The 24,366-nt window shown below is 25.4% G+C and overlaps 1 protein-coding gene across 5 annotated transcripts in view; it reads left to right on the forward strand.

The window, feature by feature from the left end:
- Window positions 1-8,764: 8,764 nt before the first annotated feature.
- Window positions 8,765-24,366, forward strand: part of LOC145834339 (calpain-15-like) — a 29,875-nt gene continuing 14,273 nt past the window's right edge. For 3 of the 5 annotated variants that reach the window (XR_014369784.1, XM_082941746.1, XM_082941745.1), the window contains exons 1-12: window positions 8,765-8,925; window positions 9,222-9,284; window positions 9,384-9,447; window positions 10,006-10,079; window positions 14,942-14,970; window positions 19,887-20,018; window positions 21,311-21,427; window positions 21,602-21,722; window positions 21,887-22,047; window positions 22,835-23,049; window positions 23,108-23,278; window positions 23,419-23,556. Coding sequence is in view for 4 of the 5 variants with exons in the window: in XM_082941746.1 (XP_082797872.1) it covers window positions 8,778-8,925; window positions 9,222-9,284; window positions 9,384-9,447; window positions 10,006-10,079; window positions 14,942-14,970; window positions 19,887-20,018; window positions 21,311-21,427; window positions 21,602-21,722; window positions 21,887-22,047; window positions 22,835-23,049; window positions 23,108-23,278; window positions 23,419-23,556 (1,433 nt within the window). In the remaining variant the exon portion in view is untranslated. The remainder of the gene's footprint in view (window positions 8,926-9,221; window positions 9,285-9,383; window positions 9,448-10,005; window positions 10,080-14,941; window positions 14,971-19,886; window positions 20,019-21,310; window positions 21,428-21,601; window positions 21,723-21,886; window positions 22,048-22,834; window positions 23,050-23,107; window positions 23,279-23,418; window positions 23,557-24,366) is intronic. The other 2 variants (XM_082941747.1, XM_082941748.1) reach the window with 2 other exon arrangements.

Raw genomic sequence — 24,366 nt, forward strand, 5'->3', positions numbered from 1 at the left:
GATATTAAAAGTGAGTTAAGCTTATTTGCAGATGATGCTAAAATCTTTAGTCAGTCAAATACTTCTTTACAACTATCTTTAGATAATATTTACATATGGTTAAAAACAAGAAAGCTAAACTTAAATCCTAGCAAATGTAAAATTCTAACCATTAACAAAAAAAATCTTCTCCAACTGACCTCTTAATCAATAACACCAAGTTACCAGAAGTTAAAGTTTTTAAAGATTTAGGAATTTGTATTTCCGAAAATTTAAAATGGAATGAACATATCAACTATTTATATAAGGTTGCACAAACTTCATGTTTTAATCACATCAGACATCAAAAAGTTTTAAATTTAATTCTGCTTCAATTCTGTCAAAACTATTTAAAACATACCTTCGCCCTAAACTTGAGTTTAATACGCAAAATTGGTCCCCCTGTTTAAAAAAAGAACATTAATAAAATTGAATCTGTGCAAAGGAGTTTTACCCGTCTTATTTGTAGTCGTTGCAACATATCTTACACATCATATAATTATAAAATGATTAAATTTGGCTCAGAATCACTGGAATATAGAAGATAGGAATTTGATCTATTAACTCTTTACAAAATTATCAATGGCAAATATAAAAGTTTTTTTAACCAGTTTTTTAGTTTTTCCAAAATAAATATCAACTAAGAGAAAATAATATGAAAATAAAATGTAAACATGATTTTCAAAACAGTCAGTGGCAAGGCGCATTTCTTCACAGAGCAAAAGCTATGTGGAACAGACTACCTCAGGATATTGTATCTTGTGAGGTGGTTGAACAATTTCGTTTAAAGCTAAAAAGATTTGATTTAAATACAATAAATACCAGTAAAATTCACCAATTTTTCACTATAAACAAAATAAAAAAATATTCTTTTTCCTACACCTCCCCCTACAAACTATTAGTTTACTTACATTTATTTTGTAATTATGAATTTTGTTTTATAATTTGACAAACTTCTTTATTGTGTGTTCTAAGTAATATATAAGTTTGAATTTTTTGAATTGAATATTTTTAATTTAGTTCATTTGTATATCGTATTGTGTTTAACTTGTATTTTTTTATTAGATTATGTTTTTGTTTATATATATAATTTATCTTAAAGTGTTGAATATAAGTTTATTTTCTTTTTCTTTTTGTGTGTCCTGTTTAAGTGGCTCAGGTTTTGATGCCTGAGTCCGACATTGCACAATAAACAATATAATAATAATAATAAATATGTACTAAACTAAGTAAAAATAAAACAGGTTTAATTTTTTTTTTTAATTCATCTGAAAAAAAAATTAGAACAAATTACTTTAAGTTACTCTAGCAGTGAAGTATGTTATTATAAATGTTTTATAATTAAAATTGCAAGCAATTAGAAAATGAAATAACTGGTATATAAAAATGATTTTTTTATTTATAGTTACGAAACTTATATAATACCAATTTAAATTTTTTTTTAGTTCAAATGTTTATCTAAATCATTTTTTGTTTATCGTTGTTAATTTAAAATTCGTTAATATTTTAAAAGTTGTTGTGCTCTCAGCTTTATAAAGCTATATTTCAAAAATTGTTTTATAATTTAAATAAACAGTAAATAAATAACATATAATTTAGTAAAAACTCTACAAAATAAGATCAAGCTATGCATTTTTTAGAAAAAATTCTTTAGTATCAATTAAACTTCAATTCAACCGATACAGTATTCATGAAGTAATACTAAAGTTAACTAAAAATAAAAAATTTAGTTCTTTTGATCAGAAAGTTGTATTACATGCCACAAAGAGAGAAGAGCAAATTATAACAGAAAATAAAGCATTTTGAGTATTTTCAATCTTTAATGTTTACTTAAACTTGGATTAGCATTCTAATAAAAATAAAAATCTGTATATAAAAATTTTAAAATTTGTTGATTTTCTTTTGCATTTTAGTAAATTATATTTAAGTTTAATTGATATATTTTATAATTTTCTTGATTGGTAAAAAAGTATTTATTAAATAACAGAAGAAGTGTTTTAGGAAACCAAAGAAGAGCTTAAGTATATAAAGTGTTATTATTAAAAAGAAAATGTTATATAACTGTTAGGTTCTAAAATAATAGGTAAATATGTTTTTTTACTAGTCTAAAGTCTATTTAGCTTATTCTTGAACAAATAAATAAGTATACAATTAAATAATTTAATTGTTACAAAAGGAGAGTCTTTAAATATAGTTTAAATAAGAGTTAGATTATAAAATGGGACTGATTTACTAACACAGGTTAACCAATTTTATAATTTTAATGGTTAAAATAATTATGAACAATTGTAGGCTACTTTGTATATTGCTACTATACAAACAGGGCTATACTTTAATAATGCAAGACATTATTAAATTAAACTTTGCAGATATGTTGTTTCAAGAAATCTTATTTACCAATTTCTTAAAGATTCAATCTGTTGTTTTTTTTTTGAGTAAAATGTTGTCAACATATCTGCAATACATTTTAGGTCTTTTATTTTTGTTAAGTAACTTTGTCTCTAACAAACCAGTTGGCCAGTAAAGAGTGACCAGCAAAAATGTGCAAGAGTTAAGTCAAAGAAGACATTTCTAAAAACTACAAAAAAAACTTTAAACTCTATTTTTACTTTTAAAAAAATGGTAAACTTATGTTTGAATAATTAGTAATTTAGATATAGTAATTTCTTGGTTATAAACTGTATTATTGCAGTAAAATAGAATACAAAAACTAAATTAAAAAGAAATATGTTTGATTAAAATCTTTAAGTATTTTAAGGCTTTAATCATAATCTATTGTTTTATTTCTAAGATATTTTAATCTTTTATGGTAGAAAACCATCAGACTTACTCCACCCTCTATTTTGCTTCTTAACAGCAATTGTACATCTTGTAAGTTTAAAAGTTTGTATTTTCAGTGTAATTAAGGATTTGGCAAGGTTTCATAAACAACTTACTAAGTTTATTATTTTGCTGGGAGTCTTATTTAGTCTTATTTTCGCTAAATAATTTAAAAAAATTAAATAAGTTTAAAATCACAGCTTTTTAAGTACATTATTTGAAATTCTACCTTAAAAAATTAAAAATATATATAGCTAAATGAAATTTTAAACCATACTGAAAAATGATGATTTTTATTATAAAAGTTTTGAGCATGAGCATTTCTTTGATATTTTCAAATTTAATTTATTTAAAGAGCAATGTTCCTTTTGAACCTTTTATAATGTTTGAAATTGTCACAATTTAAATTTCATATTTCAAGCCTTACAAGCATTGTTAATACAACTTTTAAAATCTGTTAAATTATTTTTTAAATGCTTTAAATAACGGGACTCCCCTTTACGTGATTCCCCTCTAGGCCGTTCTGCTATAAAAATAAAATTTCGGATTTAAAAAGGCTTATGCTAAGCTATAAGCTATAGTGATTAAGAGCTGATTTTAAGACAAATTTTCCGCAATTAAGCTACATTTGGCATCTATGTGCAAAAAGAAATTGGTATAAAATTATTCGGGTGGACTTGCTTTGGGTTGCAAACGACCGAGTAGGGACTGATTCTTGCAATTGCATTAAAACTATGCTAACAAGTTTATTAAACAAAACATTTTTGATGTATGTATATTGAACATTGAAATTTTAAACATTTAAATATCAATACTAATTAAAGAAAAAACAGATAGTTTAACAAACTATAGTAAACTATATATGCTCATCTTACGAAAAAAAAAATTAGAAAATAAATTTTATAAATGTTTTAAATTAAAAGAGCTAAACTTTTGTAAAACTAGTGAAGTTAAGCAGAACCAAGTTTAAAATTACTTTGTTGTCATTAAAAATCTATAACAAGCTTAATTTTGACACTTTTGAAATTTAACTTTTCCACTTATTCGTTTTTAGTTTATTTATAATTAAAAAAATCGTATCTTTTCACAAACTTTTTTTCAAAGCTTTCAGAATAAATAACAACAAAATACAGACCATAGTTGTTGAAACGATTTTCATAATTACCGGAATGTTACTTTTTTCTTTGAATTATATTATTGTACACTTACGGACGATACTTCTCCAGTGGGAAAAGAACTCACAGAGTGCAGAGAATTGCGGGTCAATAGGCCGGGGCTCGACGTCTTGGTCTCGAAGTCGGTTACCAACTCGTATTGTAAAGTTAAGCTAACTCTCATTACTATTACAGGCCATGATGGAAGTTATTTAGGGAAAAGGGGTGCTAAAGCCATGAATTACACTGATGATATTATTTAAACAGGGTATAGTGGTGCTAAGCCACACTATTGAACCACCAGTATAGAAAAATGTTAACAAGTGAGAGAGACTGCTTGCAAATTATTTACTAAAATCACAATGATTTACACTTATGAATAAAAGTTGCGAAAACTAAAACTTATTTAATTATAGCAACAACCAAATATAAATTAACTAACGGTTAGTTATTAGAATATTTTACTTAAAGAATTCAATTATTTTAAAACTCTTAGATTTAATCTTGACTGAGATAACTTTTAAGAGAAGCAAACTGTTTACAAATCTTATTAAATCTAAAGCAAAAAAAAATTAACTAGTAATGTGAATGAAGCAACCACAAGATTTATTTATTTATAGCAATTCAGAATGTATAAACAAATCAAAGAATTTATTATAAAACAGAATTTCCTGCAAAAACAATACCAAAACAATATTAAATATACTCACAACGTTTTAACAGTCCAATTCTATGTAAAATTCTATCAAAAAATCCAATCTAAAAACTCCAAAAGAAAAACCATACTACTCGACTTTTGTTTGTTTGGTGGCAAAACAATATAAAAAAAACCCCCTAATGTTTGCAATATTGAAAAGTTTATTTTATTTAGCAAGAGGTGTTACAATATAAACTTAAGTGCTTAGCTGGCATGGCACTTGGCATTACATTTTTTGTTCTGGCACAGACTACCTTGTTTGTAAATTGAATTTGTTGTAGAATCAAAGTTTGTCATGCAATTCTTAAAGTTATTACATAGTTCACATTTCATTTATCCTTCTTATGTATTTTTGTCTTTTTTTCAAGATCTATATCAAAAAGTTTTGCTGCATATAGTTTTGTTATTAGGCTTGATTTGTTGGTTTAATTTCGTTTTTCGTTTAATGTTTGTTATAGGGGAGTTTTTATTATTACAATTTATAAAAAAATCAATAGCATATGTTTTTCACTAGAAGCATGAACCTAGCTCCTGAGTGTTTTTTAGGAATTTTATAAAGATTTCCAAACTTAAGACCCAATTATGTCCTTATCTTAATAGATAATTAACTTTTTTTTTATTCTAAAGAACGGTCCTTTTTCTTTAATTAAAAAAATCCATTGAATTGGGATTTGACTTTTAAAATAGGGCCCCTTTAAAATTTTTGTGTTTTTTCTTTTTTTTTTATTTCTACAACCTTTTCTTAAAATATTTTTTTTTTCTTTTTTTTTCTTAAACATACTTATTAAAATGAGTTTAATGATGCTATAAACTTTTTTTTTCAATCTTTTTTTGTATACCATAAGCCTGAATAAACTTTTCAGAAAAATTCAAACTTTACACAATTTTAGTTTTTTAGATATACAACCTTTTATGCAATAATAAAATTTTTTTCTAGTAATTTTTATTTTTAACAGACTTGTATAGTTATGTTTTATGATGATGTGATATTTTTTTTCCAGTTTATTACTGCTTTAAAAATATATGACCCATACAAGTTTTACCTAAATTCTTAGCAATGCTATTTGAGGGATTTCTTGCTCAAGTGCTAAGAGTTTTGGTAAAACTTGTATGGTTCATATATTTTAAAAGCAATAAAAAGCTGGAAAAAAATATCACAACATCTTTGGGGTTTGACTTTTTGAGTGGGGCCCCTTATAAAAAAAATTTTTTTTTTGGATATTTTTACTTAAACTGTTATTTTAGCCAGAAAATGTTTTTTTTTTTTATAAAAATTTATTCAACTCACTTATAATACTTATATTATTATTTTATTTTTTCAGAATATTTGTATAATTTTATTATTTTTATTTTAAGTCCAGTAGTTCAGTAGTTGAAGTGATTTAATTTTATGTAGTTTAAACAAATTTAAAAAGTTACAAAAACTAAATTTTGTTGATTAAAAGTAATTTATTTACAAATCAATAAAACAGTTTAACACATATTTAATAATTTAAAGTTTTTACCTACCTACTAGCACATATACTAAAAGTTTATAGACACTATTTAAGAGTACATGGTGCTCTTACAGAATTATGAGTATACTACATATTTTATGTATAGTGACATTACAAATTCTCCCCCCTTATTTATTGTGATTGGCTCTTGTAGAAAGGGCAACAAGAAAAATGTGAATGTAAATATTCGTAAAAATAAAAATCTAGGGGAGGAGATGATGTGGAGTGGATGGTATACTATGGTTTCCATGGTCAATATTGGCAGTAATGGTTTAAAAAAGGGTGCTCACCAATTTTAAACTTAATCAGTTTTATTTCAATGTATATGATAGTATATATGTATATATTAACAAAACCAAAAAATAACAAAACATGCAATTTATGTAGCCTAGAAAAATATTAAACAAAAAAAAAAAGATTTATTATTAAATAAAAGAAAAAAAACAGCAACCCTGCCTTCACAATCAAAATATATACTTTAAAAGAATAGAAAACACTAATCAATAATAAAAAATAACAACAAAATAAATCAAAAACAAAAACAAAGCAAAATATAAAATAAGTTAACTTATACATAAGTTGTTTTTAAGATTAGCTAACTAAAGTTATTCAATTTTATTTGTTATGTCAAAACATGTTTTTTTGTGAATCTTTAAAAACTATGCAATGTGCTTTATGTTGTTCTGATGAAACGTGTTAAACGTTGAAACTTTAGTAAACAATACGAAAATTAGTTTTTTTTTGTATTACAATTGTGTATATACATTAATGTATGTAATTACTTTATAAGTTTTATTTTTTACTGTTTTTCCATTATTGTTTTATAGTTAGATCAAAGTATTATTTACAAGCAAATGGTGAGCAGCTCAATGACCAAAAAGTTTTCTCCACATCAATCCATTGACCTTAGTTGTGAGCGTTGACATTTTTCTTCTAGTGATAAAGTATTTGAATCTTTATTTGTAATCAAAATAGCTGTTGATTGTAGAAATTAGCTACATAAAACTATTGTAGTTAGAAGTAATTTTTTTTGAAATTTTTTTCAAATAAGTAAGATGTATTTTATATAAGTTTAGTATAAAAAATAGACTAATTAATAAACTAATATATACTTATTTGAAAAAAATAACAGTACAATAGTTTCATGTAGCTTATTACTAAAATCATCAGCTGTTTTAAAAACAGTTTATTTTGCTATAATTAAACAAGTTTGAAATGTTTTGGGCCATTGATAAAAAATAATGAACTTTACCACTCAACCATCAACAACAGCATCCAAGACAACCTACAACCTGTTTTTTCTTATTAGGACTTGTCAATCAGGTAAACAAGCGTAGACTAAAATTCCCAAAAAGCTGACAATGTCTTAGACCAGTAGTTCCCAACCTTTTTGATGCTTGCACCCCTAAAGTTTTATTATTTGTTCTCACACCCTTAAACAATTTTTATATGTTCTTGTATTCCTTGCAGTACATTTAAGGTACATATAACTTGTGTAAGGTTCGAAATTAGTATTAAAAACACTGAAAACCTTTTTTTTGGTCTTTGTCCAAACCAGAACATCAAGTGTAATTTTCATAATAAGCTTTTTTTTGCTCTACACCCAAAACTCCATTTTATATGATTTGAATTGCTTGTTAGCTTTAAAAATTGATAGTTTTGTTTTATTTAGTAAAAAAAGGTTTTAGCTTATAGTTAAAGAAAATATTCTTATTTATCAAATAAAATTAAAAAGACCTCTTACACCTCTGGTTGGGAAACCCTGTCTTAGACACTTGACTGTAAATAGTTTAGTGCAATTCAGTGCATATGCAGTTAACCCCACTTAATTAGATCTCAACAGTGGTTTCTTGCAACTTTACCTACCTGATAAGTCTTAATAAGGACAAAACATGTTGTAGGTTGTCTCGGATGCTGTTGTTGTTGATGCTTATGTGCTGAAGTTCATTAATAGGTATTTCAATTACAAATTAAAACTTAATCACTAGACTTTCCTAAATTAAAATTGTGAAAATCCATTGATTTTCTTTTGAATATACTGTTTAATATTTATTTTGTTAGTTTATTGAATGTAAAAAAAAAACGCTCAAACTATTTGGCACTAGGACCTGGTGCACAATGAACCTTTTGGTTATTAACCACAGATAGCTTTTAACGTCTTGTCTAGGATTTTCACACATACTTTTTTGGCTTAGTGCTAGATATTTTTATGATAATATTTCAGATAATTTTAAGAATTTTATTCAGGTTTTAGATTTATAGTTCAAAAAAATTGAGTTTTCAAGTTATAACAAATTTTACAGAACTTTACACAGTGTTTTTTACATAATCTTTTAATAATAACATTTAGATTGCTATGAAAGTTGAAGCTATGAAAGTTGAAGAAATACTACAAATAATAATACTTTAATAGCTCTGTTGAAGTGTGTTAATGTTATTAATACACAGAAACATATGATAGTATAATAAGGAAAGAGTACTCTGTAAATTTGTTATTATTTACTCCAGTGAACTTGTTTTACCAAGATCTCTGTTAGAAAACAATTGAATTTTAATTAAATTTTTAAAGATCATTTTAACTTAATTTTTTTTATGAATTTCGAGCAACAAAAGGAAAGTTGGACTTGTACCCATTGTACTTTTAATAACCATTATTCATTCAAAAACTGTGAAATATGTCAACAACCTAAACTTTTGAAACTTCCCAATATTGCACTACTTCAGCAGCTAACTCAAGCAGGTAATGTTTGTAAAGTATGTTTAATAAGCTTTGAAATTAACTAAGCTAAGGTCACTAAGACTGGCTTTTTTGCCTCAAAGTGTGTCAACCCTGTCATATCCATTGGCCTCTATTTTTTTGTTCAACTTGGGCTTCTCTTCTTCAATTGTATTATAATTGTTTTTTAGAATTAGTATGTATAGATTTAGAGTTATTTTATAATACCATTTGTGTTGTAGTCAGTTTTAGAATTAAAAGTTAAAATTGTTTAAATATTTCAACATTTTTCCTTTTTTGTATAACTTTTAATTTTAAAGCAGAATTACCTAAGTTGAATTTTAAGCATGACCATTTCAGTGATACTGCTGCTATAACAAAAGGTAAGTGCCCATAATATAAAAAAAAAATAATTCTTTTAATTAAAAAACAAAAAATGTTGCTAAGTTTAAAATCAATAATATTTTTTTAAATATTTTAAGGAAAAAATGAATCTGCATCCCTTAATTTTTCAAAAGAAAATAATAGCAGCAAAAGCTCTCAAAAGTGAGTTTATTTATGGAGGTAAAATTTTAAGGAAAAATTTTTGTTTTACTCTAAACAAATTAAATTATAGATTTATAATAATGTAACTTATTTTAAATCAAACAATTTAAAGTTCTCGACTTAAATGTCTTTAAGGAGATTTATATCCAATATTTATTTTAACAGTTTATTACAAACAAAACAATGTTTCACTCCTATACTTGCATATAGGAAATCCTCAGTTGTTGTAAATAATAATAGAATGTTTCTTTTTGAATAAGACCTATTTACAACAACTGAGGATCTCCTATATGCAAGTATAGGAGTGAAACATTGTTTTGTTTGTAATAAACTGTTAAAATAAATATTGGATTATAGATTTATTTCAAAAACCCACCTTGTTTTAGTTTTTAATAATTTTAGATAATAAATAAGATATATTTTTTAATAACTCATTTTACCATATAAATATTTTTTTGAAACTCAAATTTTACTTAAGTTTTAAATTATTTGCTTTTTTAGCAATATGCTAACAAATTAACAATCTATTCTAAAATACATTACTCTTGTAATTTTCAGGAGTGAAAATTCTGAATCAAATAAAAATGAAAATGAAAGCTCAATAAAAAACCTTACTTTTTTCAACTTTAAAGGTTTGTTAGGTATTTTTGTAGCTTTGTAATTTTATTTAGAAATTTGATAAAGTGAACTTCGATTGATAAATGTATGCTAACATATTAAACAAGTTTAATTGAAGAAACACAACACTTAAAAAAGCAGCAAAAAATTTAAACAATTTTTGTTAAACTCAATCACGCTCAAAAAAAGCTTATCTAAAAATGTAAATCTAGAATTTTATCTTTGTTATTTATATGCTTTAAAACCTAAGAATTTCTTAAGATTTAACTTATATCAAGTATGATGGTTTTTAGTTTGGATAAAATTTTTTTTTTTAAATACTAAGTTATATAATAAATGCTTTTTAAGTTTAAGGTAGATCGAAAAAAACAGTTAGGTAAATTGATTAAAGAAAATTATAGTTTTGTTAAAACTTAAATTAAGAACTATCTTTTTATGAACAATAATTAGTCTATCAAACATTTTTCTGTTTTAAACTACTAATACAAATCTAAAAAATATGAAAACTAAAAAGAGCTTGTAGAATAAAAATATGATATAAAGCTACAAATCTTAAGTAACATATACTAATTGCAATACATAATAATGAGTAATAAAATAGCAATAAAACTAGTAGCAATTATTAATGATTAAAAAAGAGTGTATACCAACTGAAATAGTTTTTGATATTTAACAATTGTATACAAAAAAACCCATCGTAAATCAAATTATAAAGATTAAGGCCGCTTGATAATATCAATAATTTTTTAATTATTGCCCTAAGATAAGTATCAACTTTCTCAACAAGCTGTCTATGTAAAGCTGCAAAAGCAGTGAAACGTGTAAGTAGTTAAAACAAAAATCGTCATAAAATAAGTCATTAAAAAATTTGGAGATTTAAAATGTTCTCGAATTTTTAGGTCTGCTACTTACATTCAGTTTTTTTACCAATCTGCTTGAAAGAGTGTCTAGCAGTGGAGCAAAAACGCATTTAACTAGAATAGGGAACAAATTTTCTTAAAAAATCAAAACTTAAAAATCTTAAAATTTGATTAATTTCAATACAGTCGAAGGTTGTATCTATTGAACATTATAAACCAAATTATAATTTCCTTATAGAATAAAGATTATTGGACTTTAATTTGTAGCTTTTATATAATGATTTTGCTCTATGCAGTTTTTTGTATTAAAAATTTCTTTGCTTTAAAAAAATAAACAAGATAAATTAATCTCATTTTTTTATTATTTTTTTTTTGACAGCTTGTAGATGTTTAGTAGGTACTAAATATAAAGTTTTTATAACAAAAATCAACTTTTTCTACTATAGTTACTTAATTAAAATTAAAGAAAAAGGTCGTATAAGATGTTTTCGAAAATTACATCGGATAATTCTTTCTAGAATGCTTCATTCTTATTAAAAAACAGATGAAAATTTTTATACACCCTGATATACAGTCACCTCTTGCAAATTTACGCACATTGTGTCCACAACAAAAGTGCATAACTAAACAAGAGGTAGCAAATATACCTACTATTTTGGCTATTTTCTTATAATGCATTTTATTAAATACAGTTTGGAGTTTTATTAACTTTTTTTTTCTGTACATTAAGTTTTTATTTAGTTGTATATAATTGTGAAAAGTTCTTTAATAATAATTTGATATGTGTGTACAAAGTGATTTTTTCTATTTTATTCCTTTTTCTAATACAGGGGTCGGCAAACTGCGGCCTGCGGGCCACATTAAAATTTTTATTCAACTAGTTTAATATATTAACATTTTCGAAAACACAAAAATAAAATTTTAGTGCTATATTCAAAGGATATTCTATCGCCAATTTTTTTTTGTTCAAAAAAATTGTCTTTAAATATTTTTTTAAAGCACATAAAAAAACGTTCCTTTTTGACCTGCAGCCCCCTGTTATAATACCATGCTAGACAAGTTTAATCTTAAGTGGGCAAGGAACAAATTAGCTATAAATAAACGATTTATTGAGTTGAGATGAAACTTTATGCCATAAGTATTAAGAGGAATTGAACATTGTACTTTGTTTGATTTAAAGGCATAAAAGGGGGCTAAGACTTTTAAAATATAAAGAGAAAAGCCTTAGAGAGTTTAAGAGGTTCCTATGGAAGGCACAAACTAAAAATGCAAAAACCTCAATTTTATTAAAAATCTATTTCCTCTAATATTTTCAAAATATTTTCTTCAAATTTTTCTAAAAGAAATTCTTGTCATTGTTGTAATCAAAAAAACTGGAACCCTGTAAAAATATGGAAATACCTGAGAAAGAAAACAATATTAAAGATTTATGATTTTTTTGTATTTTTTTAGAATTCTAAAATTCATAACTAAACGAGAGTGCAGAACCAAAGGAATGCATAAATTCGAGAGTTACTGTACATTTACTTTTGACTGCATGCGGAAATTCCTTAATTTCAGAAAGTTTACTTAGATGTTGATAAAAAAAAACATGCAAAAAAGACATATTTAACAGTTGTTTTACAAAAGTAAAAAATATTGATAAAAATACCAAATAAATTATTAAACAATTTTTTTAAATACCTTTTTTAAACTATAAAAACAGTAATGAAATACTTTTATGTTAAAGTAAATTCTAAAAGTATTTTATTTAGCCTTTAATATTAGATTTTTTATAAGACATAAAAATTTGAACTGATAAAAAACCACTCAAATAGCCTTGTGCCAACTGGCAAAACTTTTGTTATAGACGGATTAGTTTAGTTCCCAGCACTAAATGTACTAGCATTTTGGCTTTCTACTTACAAATTTTCAAAGAGAATTTATTTTTGCTATTTTCAGTTGCAACCCCCTCCACTGTGTGTCTTTATTTTTTATTTACTTCTACTTTTACTATACCCTATTTTTCAACCATAACTCTAACTAAAAAACACTTACGCATAATGATAAAAAAGCTACTCGCGTATAGGACAGTCCTACAAATTCAGCCTATGCTTTGAAGCCTCCCAACAAATAATTATATACATGGTTTGGTTATAGTATATATAGTGAACTTTTGGTTCTGTGATACAGTTGTTTCACTAGCCTTTATTAAAAACTAGTTCGTCATTAAACATAGCTGTTTTATAACTACAAACAAAGCTATATCATTACATCTTCAAAAACTTTGGTAAGCACCTGTAATTTATACTTACCAAACAAAAAACAGCAATTACATTGATGTTATTTTATACCCCTGATTAAAAACCTAAGCTTGAATTTATTTTTAAAACTACTTTATAGTCATTTAAAGCTACTTATATATTTTAAATTAAATTGTTTGTTTTCGTGTAACATTTATATAATAGTTATTAGTATTATCTAGTAATTACAATTTATTTTTAATATTTCTTTTATTTAATTTTATTCTGCTCAATTTAGCTTATTAACATTATTGCTTCAAAAAAATTTATTTATTATAGTCATTTTTTGTGTTAGTTTTTTTCAAAATTAAAATTTTTATTATTATTATTATTGTTTTTATGATGATAGTCTAAACAATAGTAATATATATATTCAACTATTGAAAAAATTATATAAAAACATTCATTGAATCAATATAATTAAATAAAATTACTAAATATTAAAAATAGTATGAATATATATAAATTGTTTTGATCGACTACGCCAACAAGATAGACAATATCTGAAAGGCTTTTTATTTCGGTTACCTTTTTTGTTGAAATGATAGAAAAGCTTTTTACAGTTCTGGTAAGGAACATGTTGGGACTTATCTCTTATGTTGACACGTCCCTTCTTCTGACGTTGAAAGGAAAAGACTGCAGATATAGTCCGCGAATTCTCAGTTGCATGGAGTCCCATTTCTTTACTTTCAATAAAGGAAATTATATCAAATGATGACCTGGATAAGATATCTTCAGTACTGAGAACTTCTCTTCTTATGTCATCGTCCCCAACATCAGTGAGCATCACATCTTTTATTGCTTCTTCTGTGTAGCTCGTCACATTGCTTTTCCCACAGTCACACTCACAGACTGTAGTGAAATTTCAGGTTTCTGCTTTGCTTTGTACACACAAGTGGTAAACGTTCTAAACAGTTCATCATGGTCCTGATGTAGGTTCATAAGTTCTGCTCTCTTTACACTAATAGCAACTTTTATGACTGCAATCGACTCCATCAGTTTAGCAATGTAACTTTCTGATTTGGCCATCAGTCGAGGATCACTTGCTAACTTAAGATCGCCAAGCTTGTCCTGCGCACACTGAAAAAGCTGTATGCTTGCATTTTGGTTGCTTATATTTGAACCAATCTTGAATGCCTCCCATCTCCGAATGAAAGCAAGCCATGTCTCTTGGCTGATCCCCTTGTCAACCCTTGGTCGAATCAATTGAGGTGCATTTGGTATTACTCCATTATTGGATAACCTAGAATCTTGCTGATGCTCCACTTTGTGGAGGTTGAGAAGGCTACTCACTACATCACCGGATAGATCTGGCGTCTGGAACTCGCATCCACGGATTGGGCACTTTACTACAACCATTTTACTTTTCTCAAATTGTTAATAAGATTTAACATGAAAGAATAACTCCTTGTCAATTTAGTTTAATAATTTATGAACAATGTAAAATCTGAAACGAAAACAAGTTTAAATATAAACACTAAAAATGAGCTATAGTCTAATTATTCTACAAATAAGTACTTAAATTTAATATTTTTTAATTTACCACAGATGTTCTTGTGCTAAAACCATATTTCAACTTTGTACAAGAACATCTGTGGTATTTATTCCGATAAGCTTAGCTTATCAGGATCTCCAGTATTTAACGCCTTTTAACGTTACATCTTATTTTTTAATTTATATAGTTTTGTAGTTTTTCATTAGTTTTGTAATCAAAGTTTTAATTCTTTTTTGCAGATACACCGTTCGAAGGTTCTAACATTCAAGTGAGTTGCTTTAACATATTCTGTATTTTAAAGTATTTTATAATTCGCTTTTTATCATAAGTTACATGTAGTGATCTACCTGGTCCCGATCTTTTTTCTAATTAAAATTCTATCAAGATAATTTTTAATTTTCAAAAATTTTAATGCTTAATTACCTTCTTAATATAGTTTTAATTTTCTTATTATCTTCATTGTTCTATCTAACAGTAGAATTACATAACTAGTTGGTATTGGTTTTTAAATTAGCCAACTTTGACAATAGGGCTGAGCAGTTCTTATAGTTAGCAGGCTGAATGTAGAAAACTTTTGTTTAAAACGGGCTGGATTTACTAGATACATCATATATTTTCACATGCCACCTTATTTTTGTAAATTTACAATAATTTTTTTTTTAAACCAAAAAATGATAATGAAATGATCACAGATTATTTACAATTAACTTAATATAATCCTTGTAAATTTAATTAAAATTCTAAATTATTCAGTATATAGAAGTATATCTAGAAATAAGTTAAAGACCAGAAAAACTTATTGAGTAATTGAATGCTAGTTGTATGTTCATTACCCCTATTATAAAACATAGAAAAAAAAAACGTATATATAATATCTATGATTTATGAATAAAAAGTTTCATTAAATTTCAAAACAGTACAGAAAAAATACAAAATTAGTGTTTGTTGGTCATAAAAAAAGAGTGTAAAATAATTATGCATTACTAAGTAAAAAATTTACCTTTTGATATTTTCTTAAATGTTTTTGTAGCTTCTGTGACAATAAGAAAATACTAATAAATGTTTGTAAACTTTTACAAAGTAGGTTATTACTATTTAAAAAAAAGTATACAATACTTTAGATTGACTTTTTAAGGAACTTTAATTATAAATTTTTGTGAGATTAGTTTTAAATTGAAGACATTTTTTATCTACAAAAAAAAGCCTTGACACGTGCGTTTTCCAATTGCTTTGATCCTGATTTTAGTTAGGCTCGGTAGATCACTAGTTACATGTTCTTTGATCAGAAATGTTATTACAACTATTTTGTTTAAAAAATTTTAATTACGGTTTAAAAGAAAAAAATAAGCTATAGCTAGCAGTCTTTAATAATTAAGCTCAATTAATACGTCAAAGGCAGTTGGTAGGTTTGTGAAGATAAATTAACTGACTTTCAGAATTGTTTTTATATGTTTTACTTACAAAAAAAACCTTAACATTATTAGATTTACAATTATAAGTCATAATGAGTTGATTCTAACAAAACAATATTCAAACTGTAGAACCCTAGGTTTCAAGTTCAAACAGTTTAAAATAAAATATTACTGATAAAAATTTTAGGAATGTTTACAAACTTCTGTCCCTTTGTACTTGGGAATTTAATTGGGTTCACTAGAAAAATATATTTTGTTTTCATACTCTTAAAAAAACAAAGGCTTCCAGTTGACCTTTTATTTTGTTTAAGTTTTAACTCTAAAGTAAATAAAGACTATTTTTGAAGTAAAAAAAAAGTCAGTAGACTTTAAACATAGAAAGTAGATTAATTTTTATTTCCATGCTCTTAAAACAAATTAAAGGCTATTTTTTGAAGTCAAATAATCAAGTCATAGAAACATAGAAAAAAATATCTTTTTTGAAGTTACATTAAAACTTATCAAACTTTTTCTAACTTTTGTTTATTTTTTTTCCAGTTTTAATCATGAACAGACAGTAGAATGATAAAGGATTGATAGTTACAGTAATAAAAGTTTTACAAAAATATAAATGAATTAACTTAATTTGGGAAAATATGTATAAGGAAACTAGAGAGAAAAAACAGCTTCACTAGAAAAAGCTTTATAATATAATAAATAGCAGAACATAAAAAGGTATTTTTTTAAATAAAAGTTTGCATTAGATTTTTTATAAGTCTAAAGTATAAACTAAAATTATATTTTAAAGAATAAAAAAATTATTCTATATCTTTGAACTACAGTTATTTTTGTTTAAAATACTTTGATACAAACGTATGAATTGTTTTCTTTTCATTGTTAATTATCTTGGAAAATTTAAAATATACTTTTTTTTTTGATTTTGAGCTAAAGACTTTGAAACTTATAGGGTTTACTTCATAAATATTAAACAAAATGTAGTGTTAGCATTTATAGAAAAAAATATTGTTTTTTTGCAACTTTTTTGCTGTTTTTTTTTAACATTCCATCATTAGACAAATTTAAATACTGGCATAGTATTGGGCTTGCTGTAAAAATTGAATGTAAATGTAGTAGAACTATAGGTTTGTTTGGTTTTTGAAAAAATAATTAGAGGTCTCTGCTTTTCAAACGGATACCAAATATACTTAAAGATTAAAAATATAAATGAAATAGAAGATATATTTTTACTTAAATAGTCTTTTTTGCCTTATCTATTTGCGTCTACTATGTATAACCTGTTGAACTCACCGACTTTGATCTTTTACATTTTAAACGCTAATTTGAGTTTTGTTAAGGGGTTAAAGGTGTTTAATAGCTACAGAAAAAAAAAGTAAACAAAATCAACTTTTAAAACCGTTCACTTATTTATTCCCTTAATAATTATTTGTTTTTGTACTCAAAGTTAGGTACTAAAAAAAATTTACAATGTTAAATTTGTTAATATTACAAGCAATTCTTATCTGCTTAAAAAAGCAAAAGTAATTATATATAATATAAGATAAGTAAATATTAAGCAATAAATAATAAAATCATCGTGTTTCGTTTTTAGTTAAAGTTATTTTATTAATTGCTTTACATTTTTATATGTAGTTTAAAACTTTGTTAATTAGTTTTTACATCTTATTTCAGTAAATTTTTATTACTAAAAGTATATCAAAGCTGAAAAATAAAAAATGTTTTTGTTTAACTTCAAACAGGTTTAACCTTTTACACACTGTTACAAATAAATCTCTTATCATATTAGTATAAATATTGAAAACCTATTAAACAAATTGATTTTTATTATGTTTGTGTTTTTTTTTTGATTATAATTGAAACTTTTAAAATTTATTCGTACTGGTCTTGAATTTAAATTTCAATAGAAGTTTGATACAAGTGTTTTTTGTTGGAATCTACATTCATATTTAATAAAGGTTAAAGTCATGTGAGACTCTAACATTTATTTTGCAAGGTTATTCCAATAAAATTAGTAGTTTTCAGATAGAAAAAAAAAAGTATAATAAGTATTAAATACCACTTAAATGAATACTAATAAATGTTTACCAGTAGAGTATGCATTTGTAGTTTAAGGGCATAAGAGGAGAGGGGGTAAATCATTTTTTTCACATGTGATCTTGTTTTGTAAAGAAGCTTTTACAAATTTTCAAAATTCGAAATAGTTTTTGAAACGAAAGTACATTAGGTTCCTTATGGGAGTAGACAACTAAAAAAATATCTTCTCTAAGGTTTTTTGAAATAAATACCTCAAACCTTCAGGAAATGTTCCTTGCAATATTTAGAAAATTCTGTCGTTACAAAATTAAAAAATAAAAATGATTAAAAAAACAAAAACTGTTTAAGGCTTTTTTATTGATTATGAACCGTCGACTAAAAAAGTTTCCTACTGTCTATTACAGGTTTTGAATTATTAAAATAAAATTGTTAAGTCTAGTTTATCTTTAATTTTTTTTAAACCTAAGATTACTGGATCTGGATCCGGCCAGATCTTGTTTTAAAAAACAGATCCGGATCCGGCCTGATCTCAATTTTTAAAATGTATCTGGGTCTAGCCGAATCCAAAATTTGTGTATGCGGTATATCACTACTTACGATATTAACTTGTGCTAAATCAATAATGAAGTTCTAAAGATTCTTAATAATATAACATCTTGATGGAGTATTTATTAAGAAGTTGCGTGTGAATATCAATATAATAAATGGATATATTATGAAACTATAAACAAACGATTATTTAATAATAGAATAAAAATACAAAATAAAAACTATTACTTTATATGTATACTGCTAAAAAATTAATTTATTTATGATTAATACTTTTAACTAAAGGTACTTGAAAAATTGAAATTTAATAATATATATTTAAAAACTTTCTTTAGTTTAAAATTAATAAACAATTTATCCTTTGAAATATATTAAAATATTAAACTACTTATCATTAGTTGTTAGATTAAACACAAATTTAATTACCGAACAAACTATAAAAATATCATAGTAGAAAGCAAAGAATTTTTTTTAATGAAATTGACATTGACACTTATAGGCATATTTTAAAATTTTGTTTAGTTATAATTAATAAAACCATATGGTTTTTAAAATATAATACAATCTTAAATAATTAATCATAAGTTGTTAAATTAAAAACAAATTGAATTACCGAACAAACTTTAAAAACATCATAGTAGAAAGCAAAGAACATAATTTAATGAAATTAACATTGACATTTATATAAAAGTTATAATATAAGCTACAAATATTTTTTTTCCGGAATTTTAAAGTGTCATTTTATTTTTTAAAACAGTAAATTTTCAAAAATTTCATACACAATTAAATTTATTAACCTTAATTTTTTCATCATAATTTTACTACTTTACTAAACTGAGTATTTATATTCGAGATTATTAATTTCTTAACCAAAGTCTTAAAATTTTCAGGAAATCTTCCTTAAACACTTATTAAATGATATAGGTAAAATTTTGTTCTCAAATTCCTAAATTACTTAACTAAAATACCCAAATTTCCAATTAAAAAATGCTAGCTAGAATTTTAATTGATGTTCTAAAAAGCTGTTTATATTTTGTAAGCAAAAAAACTTCGTTCATTTAATAAAATACTTGCAAACGGAAAACTTTTTGATTTTAAATTTTTTGTTTAAAGTTAGACTAATGTTTGCGTGTCATTTACAAGTTGTTCAATTTTATTTAACGACTTCTTTCAATTGTGATATTATTTGCAGAAACACATTTTGTCACCTATCTCTTCAGACAAACCTATACCCCGTTTAGAAGTTCCTCCTAATGAAGATGTAGATGATACCTTAAAGAAAATATATGAAATTAAAGATGAACAAGAATTGTCGAAACATAATGTATTTTTAATTTTTACTTTTTTTAGATAGTTTTTTAAAGATGTTTAAACAGTAACAAGATAATAAGTTGTTTTGTTAAATTTTGGTTTAAACTATTAAAATACTTATAAGTTTTGCTTTCAGTAATAAAATATTAAAAAAAAAAACTTTTCAGTGGGCTCAGAAATTAAACAAAAACTTATATAGTTATTTAATTCTTTAAGTATAGTAGTTATGTCGGATATCATCAGCAATGCTAAGGTGTTTTTAACCTATTAATCTATTAACACTAGACTGCACCGCTCGACCATTATCAACAGTCTATGTGACAAGTTGCAACCTGTCCTTATTACGACTCATCAAGCAGACATAGTCACGATAGTTCGTTTTATTAGTTATAACTAAACGTGCTTAAGTAGTTTAACACTTAAGCGTACGTTTGTGGGTAGAAGGCCAAAAAAGTTCTGGAATTATATCATTCAAAACTCAACGTCTAAGATTTTGTCTTCTGTAATGTGAGATTGTAGTTTACGCACTTTAGATCAGTTAACTAGTATTTAATTTCTCTATTTTCAGCAATGCTGGAATGTTTTTTACGCCATCAACTTATAAGCACTAAACTGTACCGCTTAACCATCAACAACAGTCCATGTGACAATCAGTCACCCGGTTTAATACTTATTAGGGTTCATTATGCAGCCACAATGCTTATTTATACATAATTATAAATGTATATGATTCGCCTGTTTTAATTGTGAAATTTCGCACTTATAAATATTAAAAGTTCTTATGAGATTTTAAATACAGGAATTTTGAAATATTTTAATAGTACTAAAATTTCTCTAACCTAAGACTGTTTAATTACATTAATCTTATAGATAGATAAATTTGCAAAATTTTCTCATTTTACTAACATCCTAATTTACAACTACAAGTTAAGGTTGTAAAAAATATTGTTTATAGTTTCAGTTTTGTTTTAAAAATATTAATACCATTTTTGATCGTCTATTTAAATAGATTTACAATAAGAAACTGTGTCCTATAAATTCAATCATAATAACTCTAAAATATTTTATAGTTTTAACTGATTTTCTTTCATAATTTATCATTTTCAAGTTTAAGTGTAGTAAACTTTTTTCGTAACTAAGTTTCTTAAATTAATTATTTTAAAAACCCTTGTGCACTAATATAAAAGTAGTTTAAAACCTGTTTGTATTCTTATAGTTTGTAGGTGACAAATAGAATTAGTTTGTAATTAAATTAATTTGATACTTTTTACTTAGTATAAACTTGTACAATTTCAATTGTCAAAGGTGTATAACATCAGCAACACGCATCTTTTTGAGGACCCTTCTTTTCTAGCATGCAATTCTTCAATAGGGTCCAGTTACAGCGATATCGATAAGTTGTGTTGGCGAAGACTTGAAGAAGTTTGTTATTTTTTTAGCAATACATCATAAAAACTAATCTCAACTTAGTGAATAGTTTTTTTATAGAAAATTATGTAAAAAAAATAGTTTACATCATTATATACGTTTGATGAAATTAAACTAATTAGCTGTTTGAATAATTGCTATGCATAAAATGTTTTGCTGTTTTAACAGTTTATTAACGAAGATGAACTTATTGAAAGTAATCGCATTCTAAGAGCAGATTTTAAACCAAGTGATGTTTTACAAGGCCAGTTAGGGAATTGTTGGTTTGTTTCTACAGTCTCTTTACTTGGTTGGTTTTGTTTATTATAATTATTGTATTGTTTAGGCTGCTGCATTTTTAAATACTTGGTGAAATTATTTTAACTAGCTAAATTTTGTGTTTTTACTACACAAGTAAACTATAAAATAAATGAAAATTATATTATTAAGCCGTTTTTAATACACCTTTGACAGCAAACCACCCTAAACTGCTTGACCGTATTATGGAGACTAAAGAAGTCAGTAAATTAGGAGCATATCAATTCAAACTGTTTGTTGAAGGTAAATGGACATCTGTATTAATAGACTCAAGAGTTCCATGTGTCAAAAGCACTGGTAAAGTCGCTTTCACGACGGCAAGTAGACAGTTAAAATTACTTAATGTTTTAAAAGTTTTAACTCCGATTGTCTGTAACAACTTTTAAATGTTTTTTTTCATCTGTTTACTAAATTTGCTTTTTTTTAATATATGTGTATAATAAAATATGATATCGAGGGGTTTCATAATTATTTACTGCTCATGAAATTCAATAGAATAAAATTTGATAAGTATTTAGATTTGTTTTGTTATTCAGAGTTTGAACTTATAATGACTTTAAGTTTGTTACATTTATACAAATACATTTTTATACCTAAAGAGTTTATTGTTATTAAACAGTAACAGATTATTTATTATAGTGATTCCGAATTGCATGCTTTCGTTTAAAGGTAAAAACAGGGTTTCCAAAAAACCTGGAAGTTTAGTCTTAAAAAACCTGGAAAAACTTTGAATTTGAACAAAAATCACTAAAAAACCAGGAATATCAAACACTTTTTTACATGTGAACTAATGAAATTTTAGTTTGACACAAAATATTTGTCATATAAGTAATTTTATTTTTATTATTAGAACTTTTTTAATTGAAAAACCATTTAAAGTAACTTTACTATATCTTTTCAATGTTTTTATACTAATTAAGACAGATTTTTACCAAAAACTTAATTTTGTAATAAAAATAGACTAGAAAACTTGTACTTTCGAAAACCTGGAAGAAAATTCTCAAAAACATTTGACAACCCTGTAAAAACGAAATCTAATTTAAAAAGTTTACTTAAATGAATTGTTTAAAAGTTGTAAGAGTTTAACTTGTAAATATTTAACAGGGTGCACGTAACCAACTTTTTATTCCTCTCATAGAAAAAGTACTGGCCAAGATGCACGGATCGTACGACTCCCTGGTGTCTGGACTTGGTATTGAGTCTCTATCAACTCTAACTGGCATGCCTTGTCGCCCCATACAATTGCAACCCGACGTGTCTGGACGCGTCGAATGTGATCAAAATATTTGGACTAAAATTGAGTCCGCTCATAATGCAAAGTTTGTTTTATTTTATTAAAATTAGTGTAATAATTTTAAGCATTTTCAAATTTTTTAGTTACATGATAGTTGCATCTTGTGGGTTTCTGCAGGACAGTGATCCGAATCGTTACGAATTAGTTGGTTTGCGCTTCCGTCACAATTACTCTGTCCACGATGTTCGATTAGTAGTCAGAGAAGATAACAATAAACCCGAATATTTTGTGCAGTTTCGTAACCCATGGGGAAGGTTAAAATGAAATAATTGTTGTTTGTGTTTTACATAAATTGTTGTCATTTCATGTACGACTTTAACTTAAATTAAGCTGATTATTCATGAAAACTATGAAAATTATTTTGTCTAATAAAAACTAGATTTTAAATATATAGGTTTGTTTGGTCAGGAGACTGGGGTGAGAGTAGCTCATTGTGGAATTCTAACAGAGGATTGCGTGAAGCTTTGATGACAAACTCACCAGGAACTTCCTGTCAGGGAATGTTCTGGATGTCTTTTTATGACATAAAAAAGTTTTAAACTTTATAATTTTACTTATTTCTTTAGAAACTTTGTAAATAATAATTTCTATTTTATTTGGTGTTTAAACAAAAAGGTTAAGATAAAATCTGAACAATTAAACCACAAAAAATAGTTAAACTTATAAGATACTTGTATAAACTATTTAATAGCATGGTTTTCACGTGCTTAACATAAATTTCTAGCAGTTGTAATTTCTTTTAATTTTTTTAGTAATTCAAATCAATAATACATCATAAAATACTCTGCCGCTTTAGTTTGCACTTTAAACATGGTTCAAAAGTTCGAACTTAACGAAGTTCTGGTCTTAAGTAAATTTAACCATAGTATTTGCAGTCTAGAATGTTTTATAGTGATAGAGGACTTGATGATTCATTATATAAACTAAGTATTACTACAAAAAGCTAACTTCGCTAATACATTCTAAATAGTATCTCTATGTGATATTAACTTAAGTACTGTTCAAAAGGTTTTATAATTTATTACACATTTTAATATATACAAAATAAATACACGCTATAAAAAATACATAAACATAATAGTCGATTAAATAATACTTAGCTTAAAAAAGAGTTAACAGGTGACTTTGTCATCACCATTCTACCAAAAGCCACGTATATTGAAAATTATCATATTTAAGCATTTGGAAATTATTTTTATTTTGCAGTCTCCTTTATTATATAATAAAAAATAGTGAAGCATGTGAATTGCTACTGTTTTTTATGTGAGTGAATCTGAGTTAGACATTGTTTAAAGTTCAAATTTTTGTTGTTTTGTTCATGGACAATGATCCAGGATATTTC

Source organism: Thalia democratica, chromosome 4 (assembly GCF_965202585.1).
Source record: "Thalia democratica chromosome 4, ktThaDemo2.hap1.1, whole genome shotgun sequence".
Classification (NCBI taxonomy): Eukaryota; Metazoa; Chordata; class Thaliacea; order Salpida; family Salpidae; genus Thalia; species Thalia democratica.